The sequence below is a fragment of the Podarcis melisellensis genome (genome assembly GCF_964234715.1).
Source record: "Podarcis melisellensis genome assembly, chromosome: 2".
NCBI classification, from domain to species: Eukaryota; Metazoa; Chordata; class Lepidosauria; order Squamata; family Lacertidae; genus Podarcis; species Podarcis melisellensis.
The window spans coordinates 106,224,847-106,245,852 of NC_138529.1; the positions used below are offsets into that span (position 1 = coordinate 106,224,847).

The 21,006-nt window shown below is 46.0% G+C and overlaps 3 protein-coding genes across 4 annotated transcripts in view; all 3 read right to left on the minus strand.

Annotated features, from left to right (window-relative positions):
- LOC309364859 (zinc finger protein RFP-like) overlaps nucleotides 1–21,006 on the minus strand; it is a 260,032-nt gene that overhangs the window by 155,780 nt on the left and 83,246 nt on the right. The gene's annotated exons all lie outside the window — the stretch shown is intronic.
- Nucleotides 1,184–2,426, minus strand: LOC309365027 (olfactory receptor 2G3-like). Its single transcript, XM_081903132.1, has one exon. It carries the CDS (start codon nucleotides 2,210–2,212, stop codon nucleotides 1,187–1,189), a length of 1,026 nt encoding a protein of 341 aa, XP_081759258.1. The 5' UTR covers nucleotides 2,213–2,426; the 3' UTR covers nucleotides 1,184–1,186.
- On the minus strand, nucleotides 8,545–18,224 carry LOC309365060 (olfactory receptor 2G3-like). Of its 2 annotated transcripts, none has more exons than XM_081903192.1 (2): nucleotides 18,089–18,224; nucleotides 8,545–9,365 (listed from the first exon to the last, which is right to left on the minus strand). In XM_081903192.1, exons 1-2 carry the CDS (start codon nucleotides 18,221–18,223, stop codon nucleotides 8,556–8,558), a joined length of 945 nt encoding a protein of 314 aa, XP_081759318.1. In that variant the 5' UTR covers nucleotide 18,224; the 3' UTR covers nucleotides 8,545–8,555. The 2 variants fall into 2 exon arrangements, with proteins under 2 accessions (XP_081759318.1, XP_081759317.1); XM_081903191.1 differs by lacking the exon at nucleotides 18,089–18,224 and adding an exon at nucleotides 15,136–15,197 and having other exon boundaries at nucleotides 8,545–9,503.

The window sequence follows — 21,006 nt, forward strand, 5'->3', positions numbered from 1 at the left end:
GCGTAAAATGACATCACACGCATGCGCAGAAGTGGCGGATCATGACCCACGCATGCGCAGACGCGGGTTGCGTTCTTTTCAGGTTGCAAACAGGCCTCCGGAATAGATCCCGTTCGCAACCAGAGGTACCACTGTACTCCCCCTGCATACTCCTAATGTAAAGTCCAGCAGTTTTGTTCTTCCTTTACCCAGCTACCCTAAGTTTCTCTCTCAGTGATTTGCAACTCCTATTCAAAGAAAAACCTCATATTAATACCTCCCAGATTATGTTAAGCAGAGGCAGCAGCTAAAATTGAACTCAAGTTGGTTTCGGATCATTCCTCTGTTGATGCTCCATGGACAGAATGGAATTTACACCGAGGAGAAATAACTTGTCATTTTGACCCTACTATAGTGGATAAAAGAGAAGCTAGACAACAGATTCAGAAGGAAATACACAAATATTTCAGACTTGATTGTGGATCGGTAGATGATCTACAACTCTGTATATTGTGGAGTGCTTTCAAAGCAGTGATACGTAGGATTAGTGTAGTTGCAGGGGGGGAAGAAGAAACACAAGGGGGGGTGAAAGGGTAGGGAAAAGAGATTATGGATTTGGAAGCACAACACAGATGGGACCATCTTCCCTCTGTTTATTATCAACTATTAGTGACCAGGGCTAGAGTTGATCTGCTTGATATAATCAAAGCTGAGAAATCTATGTGGCACGAACTGGTTGGATGCAGAGAAATGGTGGTGGGGAACCAGCTGGGGAACCAGCAAGAGAATAAGGATCGGGTCCCAAGGAGTGGTGGTGGGACAATGATAAGTGGACAGAGGAGAAGACTGGGAGGAGGAAGTATCAGAAGCTGAAGAGGTAACAGGGCTTAGTGAGCAGGGGTAATAAATGCTGGGAATGCCAAGTTGAGAATTTGGAGATCTTTGGGTTTGGGGTAATCCCATGGGTAGAGGACTGCTGAACTCAAGTCCTGCATGTTGCCTTCCCACAAACATGGTTGCCTCATAGAACTTCCTAGAAGGACTTTAATCGCAATACGCAATCCAGCCTAATTCACTGGATTCAACTATGGGTGGTACAAAATAAATAGGAAGCTTTGTACTGTAAACAGCTCCAAGCAAGTCATCGACAAGGAATCTTTATTTTAAAAAACAAAAACAGCAGAACCTCTTAATGAAGCCGGGTGCGTTAATTCCGCTTCATTACTCTTCTCAGAGCTTTGTGTACCTCTTTGTTCCTCAGGGTATAGATTAGTGGATTAAACATGGTGACAACAAATGTATAGAAAAGGGAAACCATCTTGCCCTGATCCCGGGAGTAGTTGGACGGGGGCTGGAGGTAACTGAAAATGGCCGTCCCATAAAACAGGGACACCACAATCAAGTGGGAGGCACAGGTGTTGAAGGCCTTTTGCCTGCTCTCTGCTGAGCGGATTGCCAGCGCAGCAACTACAATGTAGCCATAGGAGACCATAATGAGTCCTAGTGGTACTACAAGGAACACTACACTGGAAGCAAAGAGCACAGCCTCATTGACTGAGGTGTCAACACAGGCCAACTTGATTAAGGCTGGCACCTCGCAGAAAAAGTGATCCACCCGGTTTTGTCCACACCGCGGGAGGCGAAGAGTCATCACCGTCTCCACCACTGAGGTGGTTAAGCCACTAATCCAGGAAACGGCAGCCATTTTGAAGCATAGGGATTGGCTCATAATGGCACCGTAGCGCAGCGGGTGGCAAATGGCAGCATAGCGGTCGTAGGCCATGAAAGCCAAAAGAATACATTCTGTGGAGCCCAGAGCAAGGAAGATGTAGAGCTGGGCCACACAGGCACCGTAACTGATGGTCTTGCTTTTCCTCCAGAAGTTCACCAGCATGTGAGGGCCCACACTGGTGGTGAAGCAAAGATCAAGGACAGAGAGATTGGTGAGGAAGAAATACATGGGGGTATGGAGGTGAGGGTCCAGCCATGACACCACAATGATGGTCGTGTTGCCTAGCAGGGTCATCGTGTAGCAGATCAGGACAAGACCAAAGAGGAACATCTCCAAGTGTGGGCGGTCAGCCATTCCCAATAACACAAATTCTGCTTGGAAGCTGTGGTTACCTTCTTCCCATACTGCTCCCCTGAACATTATCTGGAATAAGATGCAAAAACAGTAACAAAAGACCATTTCAAAATGGAAACTGGTATGAGCAGTTGACACAAGAGCCATAGTGACACATTTCTAAGACCGAGGACTCAATAACAATATGAATACGATCCAGGAGTCACACACATGAGGAAGGAATAGATGCTACACTTGATTCGTAGAGGGGTGAGGAACCTTTAGCCCTCCTGACATTCCTGAACCACAGCCTCCATCAGTCCTGAAAGCATAGCCAATGAATAGCAAGGGGTGATGGGAGTTGTCTTTTAGAAACATCTTGAATCCCACATGTTCTGGTTCAGTTTCTATACAAAGGACCAATTCAGGAAGGTGGTGCTTGGAGAGGCTACTTCTCAGTTCACCCCACCTTGCTATAGCAATGTTTGAGAAAAAAAACCTGGCGCGCAGCTCTCCAGAGGTTCTGTAGCTCTTCTGTTAGGTCTACCTACCCTGTTCTTCATTGTCTTAACTGTTTTCACTTGGCTGGGATGTGCCCTTGAACTCTGCTGGGTGGAATCTAGACACATATAAAAAAACATTGTGAAAATGCTTTTTTTAAAAAAAAAAAAGTTTTGAAAAATATATGGAATTTGCCATAGCTCACCATCGCCATCTAGAGTCACATTTGTATAATGCACGGTAAAGGTAAAGGGACCCCTGACCATTAGGTCCAGTCGTGGCCGACTCTGGGGTTGCAGCACTTATCTTGCTTTATTGGCCCAGGGAGCTGGTGTTTTGTCCGCAGACAGCTTCCGGGTCATATGGCCAGCATGACTAAGCCGCTTCTGGTGAACCGGAGCAGCACACGGAAACGCCGTTTACCTTTCCGCTGGAGCAGTACCTATTTATCTACTTGCACTTTAACGTGCTTTCAAACTGCTAGGTTGGCAGGAGCAGGGACCGAGCAACGGGAGCTCACCCCGTCGCGGGGATTCAAACCACCAAACTTCTGATCGGCAAGTCCTAGGCTCTGTGGTTTAACCCACCAGCGCCACCCGCGTCCATAATGCCCTTTACAACACCCTTAAAACATTTTATTTGCAGCTGTATAGCTGAGTCCCTCTTGCTACTTGCTTGACTAGATGGAGGCATTTGCTGTGATCTAGCAGGGCTGTTACTATGTTTTAATGTGGTTACTCCAGCTTTTTCTAGCACAGTGATAGCCAACATGGTGCCCTTTCAGATATGATTTGACTCCAACTCCCACAACCCCAGCCAGCAGGGCTAATAGTCAAGGATGATGGAAGTTGTAGGACTAGTGCAATATCATTGGTTTCATTTTTTTATGGTGCTAATTGTTTGGTCTAATGTGTAACTGTTGTAAACATATCTAACAGCAGTATATAAATATATATACATAGCTGTCAACTTACAAATTTGAAAATAAGGGACCAGCAGCCTTGAAAATAAGGGACCAGCAGCCTTGAAAATAAGGGAACAGCAGCCAAAATAAAGGACCTGCAGCCTCACCTGTTCCAGGCACTCCAGTCTTCCTGTCCTCCTGCAGTCTGGTCAAACTCATGCTGGTAGCTTCGAGAACACTGTCCAACCAACTTTGTAACTAGAGGTTCAACTGAATAGAATCTGAATCACATGCACCACAAGGCCTATGCAACCTCAGCTTAAGATTGCTCCCCAGCCTGGCTTTGCACTGCAAAGTTTGCAGCAGCACGTGCAACAAAATGGCGTCCAGCATTCAACCCCCCCCCCTCAGCTTGCATGAACTAGCCACACACAAGGCATGCAAGCTCCACCCCCCAGTCGTTCTTAGACTTCTTATTGGGTGAGCCAAGCAACACAGTTGGAGCCTCCCTCCTCCCTGGCCGGCAGGGACATCATTTAAAGGACATTTAAGGTACATCTATAAATAAGGGACAGCAGCGGGACATGGCGCTGGAATAAGGGACTGTTCCTTCAAATAAGGGACACTTGACAGCTATGTATATATATTTCATAAAGAAATAAATATGTGCTAAATGGTGCTTTTTAAAAATGCACCAGAGAAGTTTAGTTAGTACAAAATGAAGCAGGTACATTGCTGACAGGAATCCAGGAACTGTGAGTTAGGCACACCTGTTTTAAATAGAGAAAGGAAGGAAGGAAGGAAGGAAGGAAGGAAGGAAGGAAGGAAGGAAGGAAGGAAGGAAGGAAGGAAGGAAGGAAAGAAATAAAGAAATAGTAAAACACTGTTTGGCTCTGAACTGGACATCTTGGGGTCAGATTACAAAGCTTACTGAAAAAGACAAGGTATTGTGTTAAAGTAAAGAATAAAAATTCCCAGTTAAAATCTATTAGAATGAAATAAACTACCCGTGATCATATGCTAATATATGAACATACGATCACCCACATTTTTTAATGGTATATATATATATATATATATATATATATATATATATATATATATGATTTTGTTGATTTACAAAAGTGTGCAATGTCTCTCTCTTTTGTTTTCCCCCCATGTAACATTTTTACAAGTCAGTTTCATTTGTTGAGACAAGGTGGACAGAGGGGGAGGGGGAGAGTTGGGGGGGAGTGGGGTCGGGTGGCAATGTTTCTATTTCACTTACTATATGTAGGGTTTGGTGTCAGCGTTGCTTGTGCAGGTTCTTTGCTGTTCGCTTATGTTCCTTTGGTGGTTAGAGAGGTTGGGGTTGGGTGGGTTGGGTGGGGTTGGGTGGGTGATCACCCACAGTTTAAATAGTGTAATAGTATTCTGGTTTCCAGATTTCAGAAAGAACGTAGACTTCAAAGAGGTAAAAAAAGAAGAGGACAAAATATAGAAACTTAAAATGATCCTGCACTGAAGGCTTTTCCTACTAAAAAGATCTTTTAAAAAAAGGGGTTCCTTTTAGTTTAGGAAAGCTTAAGAGATGATTAATGATCTGACTATGTATTAGCTGCAAACTCAAGTAACAGAAACACAAAGGTGCTTTCGTTTGTTTGTTTAAAGGGAAACTTCAGAAGGGAGCATTTTGCAATAAAGATGCTCAATCAGTGTTCCACCTGAAGCTTCAAAATCCCCTCTCCAGAGGCTTTTCTCTTCTTCATTTCCAGGCAGGAGGAACAGTGAAGAAGTGTGGCAGGGCTAAGATAGTACAAGACCTCCTAGCCTCAAAAAACTTGACAACAGATATCTTTGTATTACCTGGAATTAAAAGACTGCTATTGGATTCATAAACAGGATAACGAGCAAGACCTATCTTTAACCCATATCTCAAAAATTTCCTCCTGGTGCCACTTTCTGAAATCTAGCCATAGGTAAAGGTAAAGGGACCCCTGACTGTTAGGTCCAATCGCAGACGACTCTGGGGTTGCGGCGTTCATCTCGTTTTACTGGCTGAGGGAGCTGGTGTGTGTCCACAGACAGCTTCCGGGTCATATGGCCAGCATGACTCTACCACTGTATATACATTCTGGATCTCTTTTAACAGGTTTTATTTTTATTCAATTTGTTGGATCTGTAATTGGATTGTAATGGCTTTTAGCTAAATACAATAAAGTGTTGTTGTTGTTGTTCATTTCCAGGCATATGCCTCAAAAATATGGGGGTGAGAAACTTTAGGGAGGGAGACAAGAAAAGCAAATAACTCACCAATGTATTGTGAAAAGTGCTACAGTACATCCCATGAATTGAGAATATTGAATATGTAATCTCTTCTCTGCTCTTCATTTTGTTTCATTTTATAGCTGTTCTTTTCTTCATTTCACATTCATCCATTCTATAATTTATGGCTCCTTTATTTCTCAAGTAGACACTCCTCACACTAACTCACCCCTGTCTCCGTAAGAAGCACATTCATTATGCCTAGGTCAGTTGTGCACACTGGCAAATGATCTCTAATTATTTAAAATGCATATACCCTGCACTGCATTCTGAGATCTCTGGGCAGGGGACAATAAGACATGATCTGTTTGCGATAAATAAAATTAACATAAGCCATTAATCTCATGGAGTCGTCCATAGGTTGGCCTCTTGGTCCGCTATGAGGGTTTTTGATAAGGAAGCAGGTTCCGCAACCCTGCGCCCATGAAACTCTTACAGGACTGACTGTGGATGGAGTTCTGTAGACCAGAGATGGGCCAATGTAGCCACGAGGCTCCAGTGAGGAAGACACCCTGGGGAGATATGTGAACCAAGGAAGACAGGAAGCTTCCTTATACAAAGTTAGAGCGTTCTATCTCAGAACGATGCTGCCGGGCAGCAGCTGTCCATGACTGCATATATGTTTTTGCCAAGCCCTTTCTGGAGATGGCAGGCAGAGCATGGAAGAGGAGTGGTGCGGTTGGAAAGGGAAGGCTTGCAGGAGTTGTTCAAAATGCCGGGAGGGCAGCAAACCAGGAAAGGCTGCTTTACAGCTTTCTGTTCTGTCTGTGCTGAAGGAGCTGAAGCAGATGGAGGTCGAAAGTGAATAAACTTTGCAGAACTGGCAAAACTGACATATAAGCTATGGGACAAGGATAACTGTGACTTTAAGGATGAATGGGAACCCTTTACAAAGTATCAGAAGATGCAACAAAGTGAACTGGACTCCTTGGCAGCTTTTGAATAAACATTCACAAACTTTTTATTGATAATAATCAGCTAAATAGTTTGAGGATCTATACAACTTTGTAACATGCAGAAAACAGCATTCTTAGAGAAACCCTAGACTGGAACTGAGGGAAATCAGGGGGTGGGGTGGGGGGTTGTGGGGGGGAGGGAGGAAAAATGGGGGAGGGACAAGAATGATATGTTTTTGGATAATATGTCTTGTTATAATTTTGAATGAAAAAAAAGAAAGTGAATAAACAAAAAGTCTTTAAAAAGCAGAGAGAGCATTAACATTTTTTGGGGGGGCAAGGGGAGGGGGTAAAGGGACAAAAGAGGAGACAGGTGGAGGCAGCGGAACACAATGGCGTACGTTTGGAATCGGCTACATCATGTTTAATGTAAAGGATGGGGGTCGGAAGGAAAGGATTCCCCCCCCCCTCCAATGCTTACCTTGATTAGTCTGCCTAATTCAGCCTTGACTCTTCTGGCTTAGCATTATCTCTCATAGTATCTGCATACATCTAGACATATACATGGCCCCCAAGCATGGTTGCTCTAACTCGAAAGGGGCCTGGTGGGGTCAGGGGAGCTGATTTTATGATTCCTTCCTGAAGGAGGAGGAGGAAGCTGCCTCCCCACTTTTCAGCAGCTCTCCGATGGAGTCCCAGAAGGACCAGAGCTCAGACTGAGTAATTAGGGGAAAGCTACATCTTACACTGCAGCAATGAGCAAAGAAGCTTAGAGATCCCTCCTCCTCCTCCTCCTCCTCCTCCTCACAGTTTCCTCAGGAGAGGGTGCCTTGCACCAGAGAAGGGATGGGAGGGAAAGGACTACTTCACCCCTTAAGGAAAAGGGAGGGAAAATGCCTCTGCCGTCTTGGAACCAACAGGCAATGTGGACACTTAGAAAGTTGCTTGAAGAAATTTATTTTATTGCTTCTTAATATTCAGAGTAGTCCAAATTGCTGCTTGGAAACGCATGGGAAGATCCATGGGAAGATCTAGGTTCATGTCACCACGCAGTCACAAAATTCACTGGGATAGAGGTTTTTGACCTTGCTGAGTCCCCGGCTCCCTTGACCAACTACTACATCCCTGTGTAGCCCAGTTATGTCACCCCTTGCTGCAGAGCTGGCAGCCTCTCACCCTTTTTCAAACACCCTCCCCTGTGGAGGGCTCCCTCAGCCTCCTCTCCTCTCCCCTCTCTTTGGGAGTCCTATGGACAACCACTGCTGCTGCCCCGGTTTCTGAGCTGCCCTCCCCTCCAAAGAGAGGCGCCTCCCAGAGGCACCATTCGCCAGGGTAACTTGCACCCAGGGCTACTGCAATAAACAGCTGTGCAAGCCTTTGAGAGGCAGAGAAGTGAGAGGGCATCAGAGGAGGGACGGAAGGAAAGAGAGACAGAGGCCAATGTTGCCCACAGAACCTCTGACCATCATTCAAGACACCCCAGGGTGTCATGGCACACTGGTTGAAAACCATTGCGCTAGGAGATGAATCACATCAGGATTCCTTCCCCCTCTTCCATTGAATGTCTCCTTGCAATGCATACGGCACAGTTCACTCCCCCCCCTTGTGTTGATCCTGCTACTCAGAGCCTTCCAGTTATTTTCTATTGTTCTTCAACACGTTCCTGGCACAATAATTGTGCGTTAGTGGTGGATTTATTCTGCTTTAGTTTGTTCTACGATGCCTCCTTATTGCTGCCACATTAATAATTTTCATTATAGGCTAATTTGTTGGATTATTGTGTGGGCGATGACAAAAAAAGAAGCTTTGTGTAAGCGATTACTGTCATAGAAGTGATTTTATTGAAGGGTTTTTATTATTATTAAAATATATTGTGGAGCCTCTGAATGGTTGGGAGATGTTGGGCTTAAGTTCTCTTCATCAGTCTTCTTAGAGCTTTGTGCACCTCTTTGTTCCTCAGGGTATAAATCAGTGGATTGAGCATGGTGGTGACAAATGTATAGAAAAGGGAGGCCATCTTGGCTTGGTCATGGGCACTGTTGGACGGGGGCTGGAGGTAGGTGAAAATGGTTGTCCCAAAAAAGAGGGACACCACAATCAAATGGGAGGCACAGGTGTTTAAAGCCTTTCGCTTGCCCTCAGCTGAACGGATTGCCAGCGTGGCAACTGCAATGTAGCCGTAGGAGACCATAATGAGTCCTAGTGGTACTACAAGGAACACTACGCTGGAAGCAAAGAGCACAGCCTCATTGACTGAGGTGTCAACACAGGCCAACTTGATTAAGGCTGGCACCTCGCAGAAAAAGTGATCCACCCGGTTTTGTCCACACCGCGGGAGGCGAAGAGTCATCACCATCTCCACCAGTGAGGTGGTAAGGCCACTAACCCAGGAGACGGCAGCCATTTTGAAGCATAGGGATTGGCTCATAAGGGCACTGTAGCGCAGCGGGTGGCAAATGGCAGCATAGCGGTCGTATGCCATGACAACCAAAAGAATACATTCTGTGGAGCCCAAAGCAAGGAAGATGTAGAGCTGGGCCACGCAGGCACCATAACTGATGGTCTTGTTTTTCCGCCAGAAGTTTATCAGCATCTGAGGGCCCACACTGGTGGTGAAGCAAAGATCAAGGAAGGAGAGGTTGCTGAGGAAGAAATACATGGGGGTGTGGAGGTGGGGGTCCAGTCGTGACACCACAATGATGGTTGTGTTGCCCAGCAAGGCCATCATGTAGCAGGGCAGGAGAATTGCAAAGAGCAACATCTCCAAGCGTGGACGGTCAGCCACTCCCAATAAAATGAATTCTCCTTGGTAACTGTGGTTACCTTCTTCCCATACTGCTTTCCTGTACATTATCTGGAAAAAGGAAAACAAGGAAAACAGTGAAACACAAGTTCAAAATTGAGCTAGTATAAACAGCTGACAGAAGAAGATTAGTGGTATCGTTCTAAGACTATGATCACCCAAGATTCCCATACAGTGGTACCTCAGGTTACATACGCTTCAGGTTACAGACGCTTCAGGTTACAGACTCCACTAACCCAGAAATAGTGCTTCAGGTTAAGAACTTTGCTTCAGGATGAGAACAGGAATCGTGCTCCGGTGGCGTGGCAGCAGCGGGAGGTCCCATTAGCTAAAGTGGTGCTTCAGGTTAAGAACAGCTTCAGGTTAAGAACGAACCTCTGGAACAAATTAAATACTTAACCCGAGGTACCACTGTACTTGAAAAGAAAATAGATCTCCACATTCTATTCTAGGGTTGTGTTTTTGGCAATGTTGTTGAGCTTTGTTCGACATTTTTGAGCTATTTTTAAGGGAAATCGGCAAGAACAACACTGCTGACATGTGTTTCCCAAACATTTTGCCCAGATACTACTTCTGATTGAAGGATTCTTTGTATGTCCGGGAAATTTCAACGTACGGCAACCCTACCATATTCCATGTCCAAGCTCTAGTAAGTGCCACCTCTGTCAAACGACTGCTGAATCTATGAATATGAACCAGAAACCATGTGTACAAGAAAACATTCTTATTTCCACATGGCTTAACTGTGGTCCTCTAGCTGTTGCCAAGCTACAGCTCCTGTTAGCCCCTGCAAGCATGGCCTATAGTTATGGGTGATATGGGCTTTAGTTCAGCAACATCTGCAGAGCCAATGATTCCTCTGCCTTAATACATCACACCTTGCTATAGTAATGTGTGGGGAGAAACCCCACACATGACTCCGAGGTGATTCTTTAGCTCTTCTGACTGGTTTTCCTACCCAGACCATAGCTATGGGATGAACTACCATATTTTTTGCTCTATAAGACTCACTATTTCCCTCCTAAAAAGTAAGGGGAAATGTGTGTGCGTCTTATGGAGCGAATGCAGGCTGCGCAGCTATCCCAGAAGCCAGAACAGCAAGAGGGATTGCTGCTTTCACTGCGCAGTGATCCCTCTTGCTGTTCTGGCTTCTGAGATTCAGAATATTTTTTTTCTTGTTTTCCTCCTCTAAAAACTAGGTGCGTCTTGTGGTCTGGCGTGTCTTATAGAGCGAAAAATACGCTATATCTTCAAGGGTTACAGAAGTCAAGTCCATGTTATAGTGCATAGGTAGGCAAACTAAGGCCCGTGGGCTGGATTCGACCCAATTGCCTTTTAAATCTGGCCCATGGACGGTCCGGGAATCAGCGTGTTTTTACATGAGTAGAATGTGTCCTTTTATTTAAAATGCATCTCTGGGTTATTTGTGGGGCATAGGAACTCGTTCATCCCCCCCCCCCATATAGTCCCATCCCCCACAAGATCTGAGGGACAGTGGACTGGCCTCCTACTGAAAAAGTTTGCTGACCCCTGCTATAGCGCATAATACATGGTTGAGGATAGCTATGTTTGTGCATTACCGGGGGGTGGGGGTGGATCCAGAGGTAAGGGTAAGATGAGACCATGGTTGAATCTAGACATATATTAAAAAAATGCTGCGAAAATGCTCTTTTTTTAAAAAAACACCAAAACATTTTAAAATATATATTGAATTTCCCATTAGCTCACTATCACCATCTAGTGTCACATTTGTATAACACAATTAAAACACACTTAAAACATTATATTTGAAGCTGAGTCCCATCTGACCAACTAAACCAGGGTTGGGAAACCTCATGCCCAGCAGTGAAAGGCAGCCTTCCAGGTCTCAAGAGTTCTCTCCACTGTCTCTGCTTTGCCCCCCAAGTGTTTCTCCCTGGCTGGAATCTGCCCTTGAATTCTGCTACTGTCTCTTGCTTGAGGGCAGGGTGTGTAGAAACTAGCCTAACATATGAAAAGAAAAGCTTACATTTGCTGTTCCACCCACTTTTGCCCTTGGCCCTTCCCACTGATGAGGGTTGCCAGAAGGAATATGTCTTGGGGTGAAAAGTCTTCCCCACCCCAGAACTGAGCAGTCACAAGGAATGGGGCGAAATTTTCACTTCTCATGGCCCTGGATGATATGCTTCCCCCACTTTTTATTGTATTGGTTTCCTTAACATCCAGCCTCATTTAGAGGTCTGGTGACCCACGAAGCCAACTCGTTTCTTCGTGATCATTAGTTGCCGTTTTATTGTTACCCTGTTTCTTATAGGCATCGGCAGCTCAGCCCCTCTCCTTGTCCTTGCAGGTGCTTCCAGATTGAGGCTTAATATCACAAATGGGTCAAGATATCACTAATTCATCGTTAGAAAGTTACTGGATTTGAAGCTCTTCTAGACCCTGTCTATCTTCTCTTTTGAGATCCTTCTCCCATTGTTTTGGATATATTGTAGTACTCCAATAATTTGGCTAGCCACTCTATTTTTGACGGTATAATAGCACAGAGACAGGGACTGGGAGGTGTTTAAAGGATACTTGCAAAACCATATTGAAAAATCAGAACTCCTATTAGAATAAACAAGTTCTGTTTAAATACTGAAATACTAAATAAGATGGATAACAATGTGTAATAGAAAAAGAAGCATGAAATTAGGTTAAAGGTGTGTGAAAGAAAGTAATAGAAGTGGAAAGAAATTGCAGTTGAGTAGATTGGAAGTCTAACACAAAGGTGGGGTGAGGGGTGGTGGATGCTGATGGGAAAATGAATTATCTGTGGGATTGAGTGCAGGTATGTTTGACGCTGTGGGTAAAACCTCAGCGCCTAGGACTTGCCGATCGTCAGGTCGGCGGTTCGAATCCCCACGGCGGAGTGCGCTCTCGTCGTTCGGTCCCAGCGCCTGCCAACCTAGCAGTTCGAAAGCACACCCCCCCGAGTGCAAGTAGATAAATAGGGACCGCTTACCAGCGGGAAGGTAAACGGCGTTCCGTGTGCTGCGCTGGCTCGCCAGATGCAGCTTGTCACGCTGGCCACGTGACCTGGAAGTGTCTGCGGACAGCGCTGGCTCCCGGCCTATAGAGTGAGATGAGCGCACAACCCTAGAGTCTGGCAAGACTGGCCCGTATGGGCAGGGGTTCCTTTACCTTTACCTTTATGTTTGAATATTTTTAAGGATTGTATGAAATGTATGTTTGTATGCTTGTATATTCGCAATATGTGTGTATTAATGCTGAATTATTTTAACAATAAAACCTTTTTTAAAAAAAGAATAAGCTCTTCTAGACTAGGAAAATCTAAGAGTTTGGATTCCTTTTAGTTTAGGGGGGAAAACAACAACTTGAAAGATTATTATTGACCTAACTATGCATTAGCTGCAAACTCAAGTAACACTAAAACTGTTTTTAAAAAATGAGGGAGAAAGTTGCAATAAAGATATTCAATCTGCTCCCCACCTGCATTTTCAAACTACCTTCCGCTGACACGTTTTTTCTATTCATTTCCAAGCACATGTTTTAAAAGTGTGACAGTAAGAAACTTTAGGGAGGAAGGCAAAGCACAGCAAAATACACACCAGGATATCGCGGAAAGTGCTACATCCCATGAATGGAAAAATGTCTTTTGAATATTTCATCTCGGCTAATCTCTTTAATTCTATAATTCACAGCCCCTTTCTTTCTCAAGACGCTCCTCACATTACCTCACCTCTGTCTCAGTGAGAAGCAGATCCATTAAGTCCAGCTTAGTTTTGCATGTGGGCTACGGGTATCATTTTAATGCTTTAAAATGTGAGTAGCCTGCACTGCATTCTGAGATCACCGAGATACTGGGTGGGGGATGATTGAAGCATGGAAACCCAAGCTATTTGCAATAAATAAAATTAACAAGAACTTAAGAAGAAGAGCCCTGCCGGGTCAAACCAATGGCCCATCCAGTCCAGCGTCCTGTTCGCACAGTGGTTGACCAGATTTCCTTTGGGAAACCCACAAGTGTGTGGAGGTAACACTCCGCTTGTGCTGAGGCACACCTCGCACCCAGCGTGCAACAGTGTGCCAAGGAGCCTAGTGTCCACACTCCTTGAACTCCTGCCCCTTGGCTAGAAGGCAGGATTTCCCCCCTGATCTTTTGTCCTTTCATAAGATCTGTTTACTAGACAGAAAGCTTGGCTGAAGCATGACAAGGAACACAGACACAATCCACTTTTGCAACATCTGCAGGAAGCACCTGCTGACACGTGTATTAGCTAACGTTTAAAATGTACTTAGATGGAATGTGTTAAAAGTTCAGAGTGGTTTCACTACCTCTTTTCCAACTGTATTTTATCCAATAAAAAGAGGCTCCACGAAGCTTGCCTTTCAGCCTGCTCCTGCAGAGCTCACTTGCATCCAACCTCCTGTCGTCCTCGTTATTCCATGGAGTGGTCCATAGTTTTGTCTCTTGGTCTGCTAGGAGAGCCTTTGTTCAGGGAGCTGGTGGCTCAACCCTGGGCGAATGAAGTTCTCACTGGACTAACTCTGGATAGAACTCTCAGGTCAGCCTGGATAGCTCAGCTGGTTAGAGTGTGGTGCTGATAATACCAAGGTTGCAGGTTTGATCCCTGTATGGGGCAGCTGCATATTCCTGCCTTGCAGGAGATTGGACTACTAGATGATCCTCAGAGTCCCTTCCAGCTCTACAATTCAAAGATTCCATGATTCTGCAGTCCATAGATAGGTCCGTGCAGTCATGAGGCTACAGTGAGGAGGATTCCAGAGGTATCTTAGGTGTGCCTATGGACCAAGAAGATAGAAACCTGCCTTACACCACGTTAGAGCGTTAGGCCATCTATCTCAGTATTGTACCATGTTCTTCCACCTTGCATCCCCAGATGTTGTTGGACCTCAACTCCCATCACCCCCAGCCACCTTAGCTGATGGTGGCACTTGCAACCCAACAACATCTGGGGACCCAAGCTTGAAGGACATTGGTCTATACTGATGGCAGCAGCTGCCCAAGGTTGCAAGCCTCTCCAAGCCCTTCCTGGAGATGCCAGCGATTGCGCCTGTATGCAGAGCAGATGTTCTGCCACTGAGCTACAGCCTTCCCTGTGTGACTAGAAGGAGAGGAGCAGAGAGGAAAGACAAAGGCTGTGGGAGACACCCAAGTGAGGGGGAGCCAAGCAAAAGAGGAGACTGTGTAGACGGATAGAGGCAAAGAGATGGAGAGAGAGAGGCAGAGAACTAAAGCAGAGTGGAACAGTGGGAAAGGGAAGGCTTTGAGGACGATGCTAGGGAGAGAAATCCGAAAGGCTGATGATGGGTAGAGGGAGGGAGGAGTGGACCTAGTTTAGATTTGCAAAGAAAATCACAGCATTCAACACATAGCCTTCCGTCCTCAACCTGGTGCCCCCCCCAGATGTTTCAAGACTACAACTCTTGTCAATAAGCATAACAATCCCATCCTCCCTGACTATCAGCCATGTCAGCTGGGCTGATGGGAACAAATGGAAGGCCCCATGCCAGGGAAGGCTGCTGGACACCTCTGTGCTATGTACAGAAAGAGTTGAAGCAGATGAAGAATGGAACTGAATGCAGAGAGTCGAAATGCCATTCATTTCGAGCCAGCTTCGTAAGGATCGATGATAGTGGGGCAGAGGGAGGGAAGGACAGCTCCCTCGCCAGCTCTTACCCTGGTTGGCCTTCCTAATTCAGCCCAGCGCCTTGGCTCCTCTGGCTCAGCATTGTCTTCAAGAGTACCTACATGTACCTGTGCACCTGCATGGGTGCACTAGCATGATTTCTCTAACTCAAAAGGGACCTGTGGGGTCAGAAGAGATGGTTTTATTCTGACATTACAGAGAAGGGCAGTAATGTCTCTTCCCACTTTCCAGCAGCTCTCCTGTTATGGGGCCCCAGAAAGACCAGAACTCAGACTGAATCATTAGGGAGACAAAAAATACACATTATAATGAGCAAGGAAGCCCCAAAGGCTCCACTCCTCCTCCTCCCTTGCACAGCATCCTCAGGAGGAGTTGACTTGCACCAGAGAAGGGATGGAAGGAAAAGAGCTGCTTAACCCTTTAAGGGCAAAGGGCAGTGGAGGAGTGCCGTTACAGTATTTAAATCCTCAAGCAATAAGTAAACATTAAAAGTTGCTAGAAGACATTGATTTTTCCCGAGTACTCCAAATTATTTTTTGGAGACACCTACACCCACCCCAAAACATTTGTGCTTTAAAAAGTTACGGGATTGGAGCAGGAAGTTATAGGATCTGTACTGAATGGGGATGAAGCAGTGTGAGTTCACCCAGGTACAAGCCGTATTGAAAGTGGGATTGCACCACGGGCATAGGCAGGCTTTATGGTTTTTTGGGGGGGAAGGGGGGAACTGAGTTATCTGTGACCTGATTGGTCAGATAAGTATTTTTATTTATTGACTTCATTTTGGGGCACAGCTGCCCCCTGCCCCCCCCCAGCAATGCCCATGGATTGCATATAACACCAGCTCATAGCATCCTGAGCACAAACAGTTATGGATGTGCAATAAAAAGAGGCATCTGGAAGGGCCCACTGCTCCAACCCTTTGTTCCAGGATATATCGGACTTGCTTTATGGCAACTGCATTGGGACATATTCAGAAGACCATTGTATCACAAGGAGTTCTGAAGATTTCCCCCTTGCATGCCTTCAGAAGTGCCCAGGCATAGGCTGGGCCTAGCATTTGCAGCCTTGTAGAGCACAGTTCTCTAAGAATAAATTGCATTAATTTTTACCTTTAAGAGATATGTTAATCTTTAATAGATAGGTTTTAATTCTATTAATGTTTATTAATGTCTATCTCCTCTTGCTTTGTTCTTTATTTTCCTCATCCTGTTAATAAAACCCATTAAAGAGCAATTTTGATGGTCTTTGTTGTCCAACTGAATCCTACAGGTCCACTGTCTTAGGCAGAACACCAGCCTTTTTTGAGTTAATGCATCTGACTGGAGGGAGCCAGCAGTAAATCACACTGAGCTAGTTGGAATTAACTCTTTACTAGCAAAAACAAGATCTGTGGAGGAGTGTCAGGCCTAATGAGCACAGAAACTCATCTCCAGTGGGTCTTGCTCCCTTGAAGCAATTGCCAAGTCTTCTCATAGCTACCTAACTCCCCTCCTTACCAGGGTTCCCCCCCCCAGCAATCTGAAACTGTGCCTGGGTGAAGCTAACTTCTTCTCTGCCCTTGTCATACCTCTCCTGGTTATAGGAGACCAGCAGGAAGGGGAGCTCATCACAGCAGGTGGGCGAGACACCCATGCCTCTTCTCCAGCCAGACTCATCTTTACCTCGTGGTCTCCCTCCTTTCTTGCTTCAGCTCCTGTCTCTGATTCTGGACTTCTCTCTGCTACAGGCTCCTCTGAGTCACTAAGCCTTGTTACCTCTTCATCTACAAACACCTCCTCCCAGTCTTCTCCCTCTTCTTCCTTTGACCACTCAGTGTTGTCCCACCACCAATCCCCAAGCCCTGAGCTGCTTCCTTCCACCATTCCTCAACTTCAAACCAGTCCATGATAGCATTTTACTATGGCTGATCATGTCATGGGAACCAAGAGTGTTGTATTACTGCTGGTGGGAGCAGCTTCAGTATCACAGAACCAGTTTGGCACTGTTTCCCCTCTCCCAACCCTGCAACGTTGGCCTTGCAGTGGATCTTTGGGAAGGAAGATTGATTGTGGGTGACAAAAATGAAAGGGGAGCTTTGTACATTTGAACAGTGCCATATAAGTGACCAATGAGGACTTTTTATTAAAATATAACCACAGAGCCTCTGAGTGAAGCTGGGAGACATTGGGCTTATGTTCTCTTCATCAGTCTTCTTAGAGCTTTGTGCACCTCTTTGTTCCTCAGGGTATAAATGAGTGGATTAAGCATAGTGGTAACAAATGTATAGAAAAGGGAGGCCATCTTGGCTTGGTCATGGGCATTGTTCGACGGGGGCTGGAGGTAAGTGAAAAGGGCTGTTCCAAAAAAGAGAGACACGACGGTCAAGTGGGAAGCACAGGTATTGAAGGCCTTCCGCCTGCCCTCAGCGGAGCGGATCCTTAACACAGCAGCCACAATGAAGCTATAGGAGACCATAATGAGGCCTACAGGTGCTACAAGGAACAGCACACTGGACGTAAAGAGCACAGCCTCAGTGAGCGAGGTGTCAGCGCAGGCCAGTTTGATTAAGGCGGGAACCTCACAGAAAAAATTGTCTATTCGGTTCTCTCCACACCGTGGGAGCCGAAGAGTCATCACTGTCTCCATCACTGGGTTGCAAAGGCCACTAACCCAGGCAGCAGCCGCCATTTTGTAGCATACAGAGTGGCTCATAATGGTAGTGTAGCGCAGCGGGTGGCAGACGGCAGCATAGCGATCGTAGGCCATGACAACCAAAAGAACACATTCTGTGGAGCCCAGAGCAAGGAAGATGTAGAGCTGGGCCACACAGGCACCGTAACTGATGGTCTTGCTTTTCCTCCAGAAGTTCACCAGCATCTGCGGGCCCACACTGGTGGTGAAGCACAGATCAAGGACAGAGAGATTGGTGAGGAAGAAATACATGGGGGTGTGGAGATGGGGGTCCAGCCGTGACACCACAATGATGGTTGTATTACCCACCAAGGTAATTGTGTAGCACACCAGGACAAGACCAAAGAGCAACATCTCCAAGTGTGGGCGGTCAGCCACTCCCAGTAAAATGAATTCTCCTTCATAGCTCTTATTGCCTTCTTCCCACAATCCTTCCCTGTACATTATCTAGAAAAGGAAGAAGCAAAAATAGCAAAACACCTACTCAAAATGGAGCTGGGATAAACAGTTGGCACAAAAGCAATAGTGGCATGGTTGCAAGACTGTGATACCTAATGATTCTCATTCTTGGACATGAGACTCATCCCTGTTCTCCAAGTCCAAGCTCCAGTTTAGTGTACTCTCTACCCAAACTGCTTCTGAATCTATGCAGTATGAATATGAACCAGGAACCATGTGTGCAACAAGAAAACCGTCTCATTTTTACATAGCTTGATGTAGGGATGGGGAACATTTAATGTTGCTGAAGCACAATTCTGTTCAGCCCCAGCAAGCATTGCCAATTTCTGGGATGATGGGAGTTGTAGTTCACCAACATCTGGAGGGCCAAAGGTAATCTACTATTTTTTGAAAAACAACAACACAACAACATTTAAACCAGATGATTGTCAGAAGACTAGGGTGCAGACTTATATGCAGTTTTATACACATTACTTGGCTGGAGAGCTGTGCTGTGTAAATTTCAAAGAATGGCCGTGTTTAGGTTAGCATATTTATTTCAGAAGGAGCAAATTACGTAACTTCATTTTAAATTAGAACCTCAGTCAAATGTTTCCTCCATCCCCGGTCAATACACATTTAATCAACATGAAGACATGGTGTAGCATTGCTTTCAACAGTATTGGTGCATGCCCCCTGAATATTCAAACGGTCCCAGATGCTTACCCAGGGTTCTGAGGGACAGCGGAGATGGTGGTGTCTTTAAGAGAGATGGTTTCTTTGCACACATATACCACCTGGGGCTATGATGGAGGGGTTGGCAGCATTGCACTCCAAGAGGGTCTTCCTTCTCCCATAGCCACAGCCTTGGATTCCAGTAGAAATCAGGTATGACTCTCCCTCTGTCTTTCTAGGCTGTAGCTTTTTCTCCAGCTTCCAGCTCTCCTAACTCAATTCCGCACTCTGGCCTTGGTTTTTCTAGCTAGCAGGGAGGGAGGCCCATCCATTTGCACAGAGCCACTTCCTTTGTTACCTTGAATCATACTTAGCGGGCCATTACCAGGCTGGTCTAGCTAGTCCAAGAACTGAATCCATGCTGGATCCAGGAATTAGAAGGGGTCCAGGCATACAGCCTGTCCCCCCTCAAACTCGTAACAGTATTTTCATAGAATCATAGAACTGTAGTGTTGGAAGGGACCCCTGTGGGATGTGAAGGTGCAGTCAAGTGCAACATTCCGACAGAGGACTAACGACCTCCATGTTCTGACCAGTCACTGTGACAACCAGTTTGGCGGTTGCTGGTAGTTTTGAGAGATACTGTATTTTTCGCCCTATAGGACGCACCGGCCCATGGGATGCACCTAGATTTTTTTTGGGGGGGGGGGAAATAAAGGGAAAAATTTTTATTCCCCCCCCACAGGCGCGGAGCTGGGGGCGGGGGAAGCCCGAGCTTCCCCCGACCCCAGCCCCCAGAACGGGTCCCAGAGCGATGCTGAAGCCAACCCTCGGGAGGCTGGTGCGGCTTCACGCCAGGCTCCCGAGGGTTGCACAGAGCTTCCTGAAGCCTTCAGCAAAAGCCTGTATTCGCCCCATAGGATGCACACACATTTCCCCTTCATTTTTGGAGGGGGAAAAGTGCGTCCTATAGGGAGAAAAATACAGTAACTGCTCAGTTGCATGACTTGATTATTGCTACAGCAAATGAAAGAGACTATGTACAACTTGTAAAACATCTTAGCAAAGAAGTGGAGGTTAAGGAACTGGGAGATGTTCAGTACTACCTCGGGATTCAAGTTGAAAGAGAAGAAGACAGCTCGTTTCTTCTCAACCAAAGGCAAAAGATCCATGAACTAATTGAAAGCATGTAGGTGAAAGCTGCAAACACAGTTGCTACATCCATGGCCACTGACTTCTTAAAGAATCAGCAGAGTTCGAACCCCTTGCCAGACAACAATATCGGTCAATGATTGGTAAACCTTTGTATTCAGGTACCACATGTAGACCTGACATAGCCAATGCTGTGGGAGCACTTAGTAGAAAAGTAAATTCTCCCACTGAGTATGATTGGGCAGGAGTTTAAAGGGTGGTGCAGTATCTAAAGGGTACTATATACTCTAAGTTAAGGTTGCCAGCTGTCAGTAATCCTAGTTTGATTGGGTATACTGATGCAGATTGGGCTGGCGACTATGCTGATTATAAATCCACAGGTGGATATGTGTTTATGTTCAGGGACCTGTTTCATGGGGTAGTTATAAACAGAATTGTCTATAACAGAATCTTCCACAGAAGCAGAGTATGTTGCAGCTACAGAAGCATGCAGAGAGGGGGAGAGTGGCAAGGGAGACAGCTCAAAGCAGGAGACAGGGGTGCGGAATCTCATATGTTTGGAGACATCTGCACAATGATCAAGGTGGAAGAAAAAGGGAAATGCTCCCCCCCCCAGTGGCGTATCGTGGGGGGCGCAGGGGGACCCGGCCGCACCGGGCACAACATCTGGGAGTTAGGGTTAGGGGGCGCAAATCCACGGGTTAGGGGGCGCAAATCCACGGGTTAGGGGGCGCAAATTACTTGCCTTGCCATGGGTGCTGACACCCCACGCTACGCCACTGCCCCCCCCAAACTCTTACTTGGGTTGGCTTGCCTAATTCAGTCCAGCGCCTGGGCTCTTCTGTCTCAGCACTGTGTCCCATAGTATCTCTTAGTACCTGCACATCTACATGACTGTAGTAGCACGGTCTCTCTCAAAAGGGGCCTTCTGGAGTCAGGAGAACTGATTTTATGATGTTATC

Excerpts from the sequence above, each read along its gene's own strand:
- LOC309365027 (XM_081903132.1), bottom strand. The coding sequence starts at position 2,212 with ATGGCTCTTGTGTCAACTGCTCATACCAGTTTCCATTTTGAAATGGTC.
- LOC309365060 (XM_081903192.1), bottom strand. The coding sequence starts at position 18,223 with ATGTACAGGGAAGGATTGTGGGAAGAAGGCAATAAGAGCTATGAAGGA. Across the intron at positions 9,366-18,088 it reads TGTGCTACACAATTACCTTG|CTGGGCAACACAACCATCAT; the intron begins GTGGGTAATACA and ends ATGATGGCCTTG.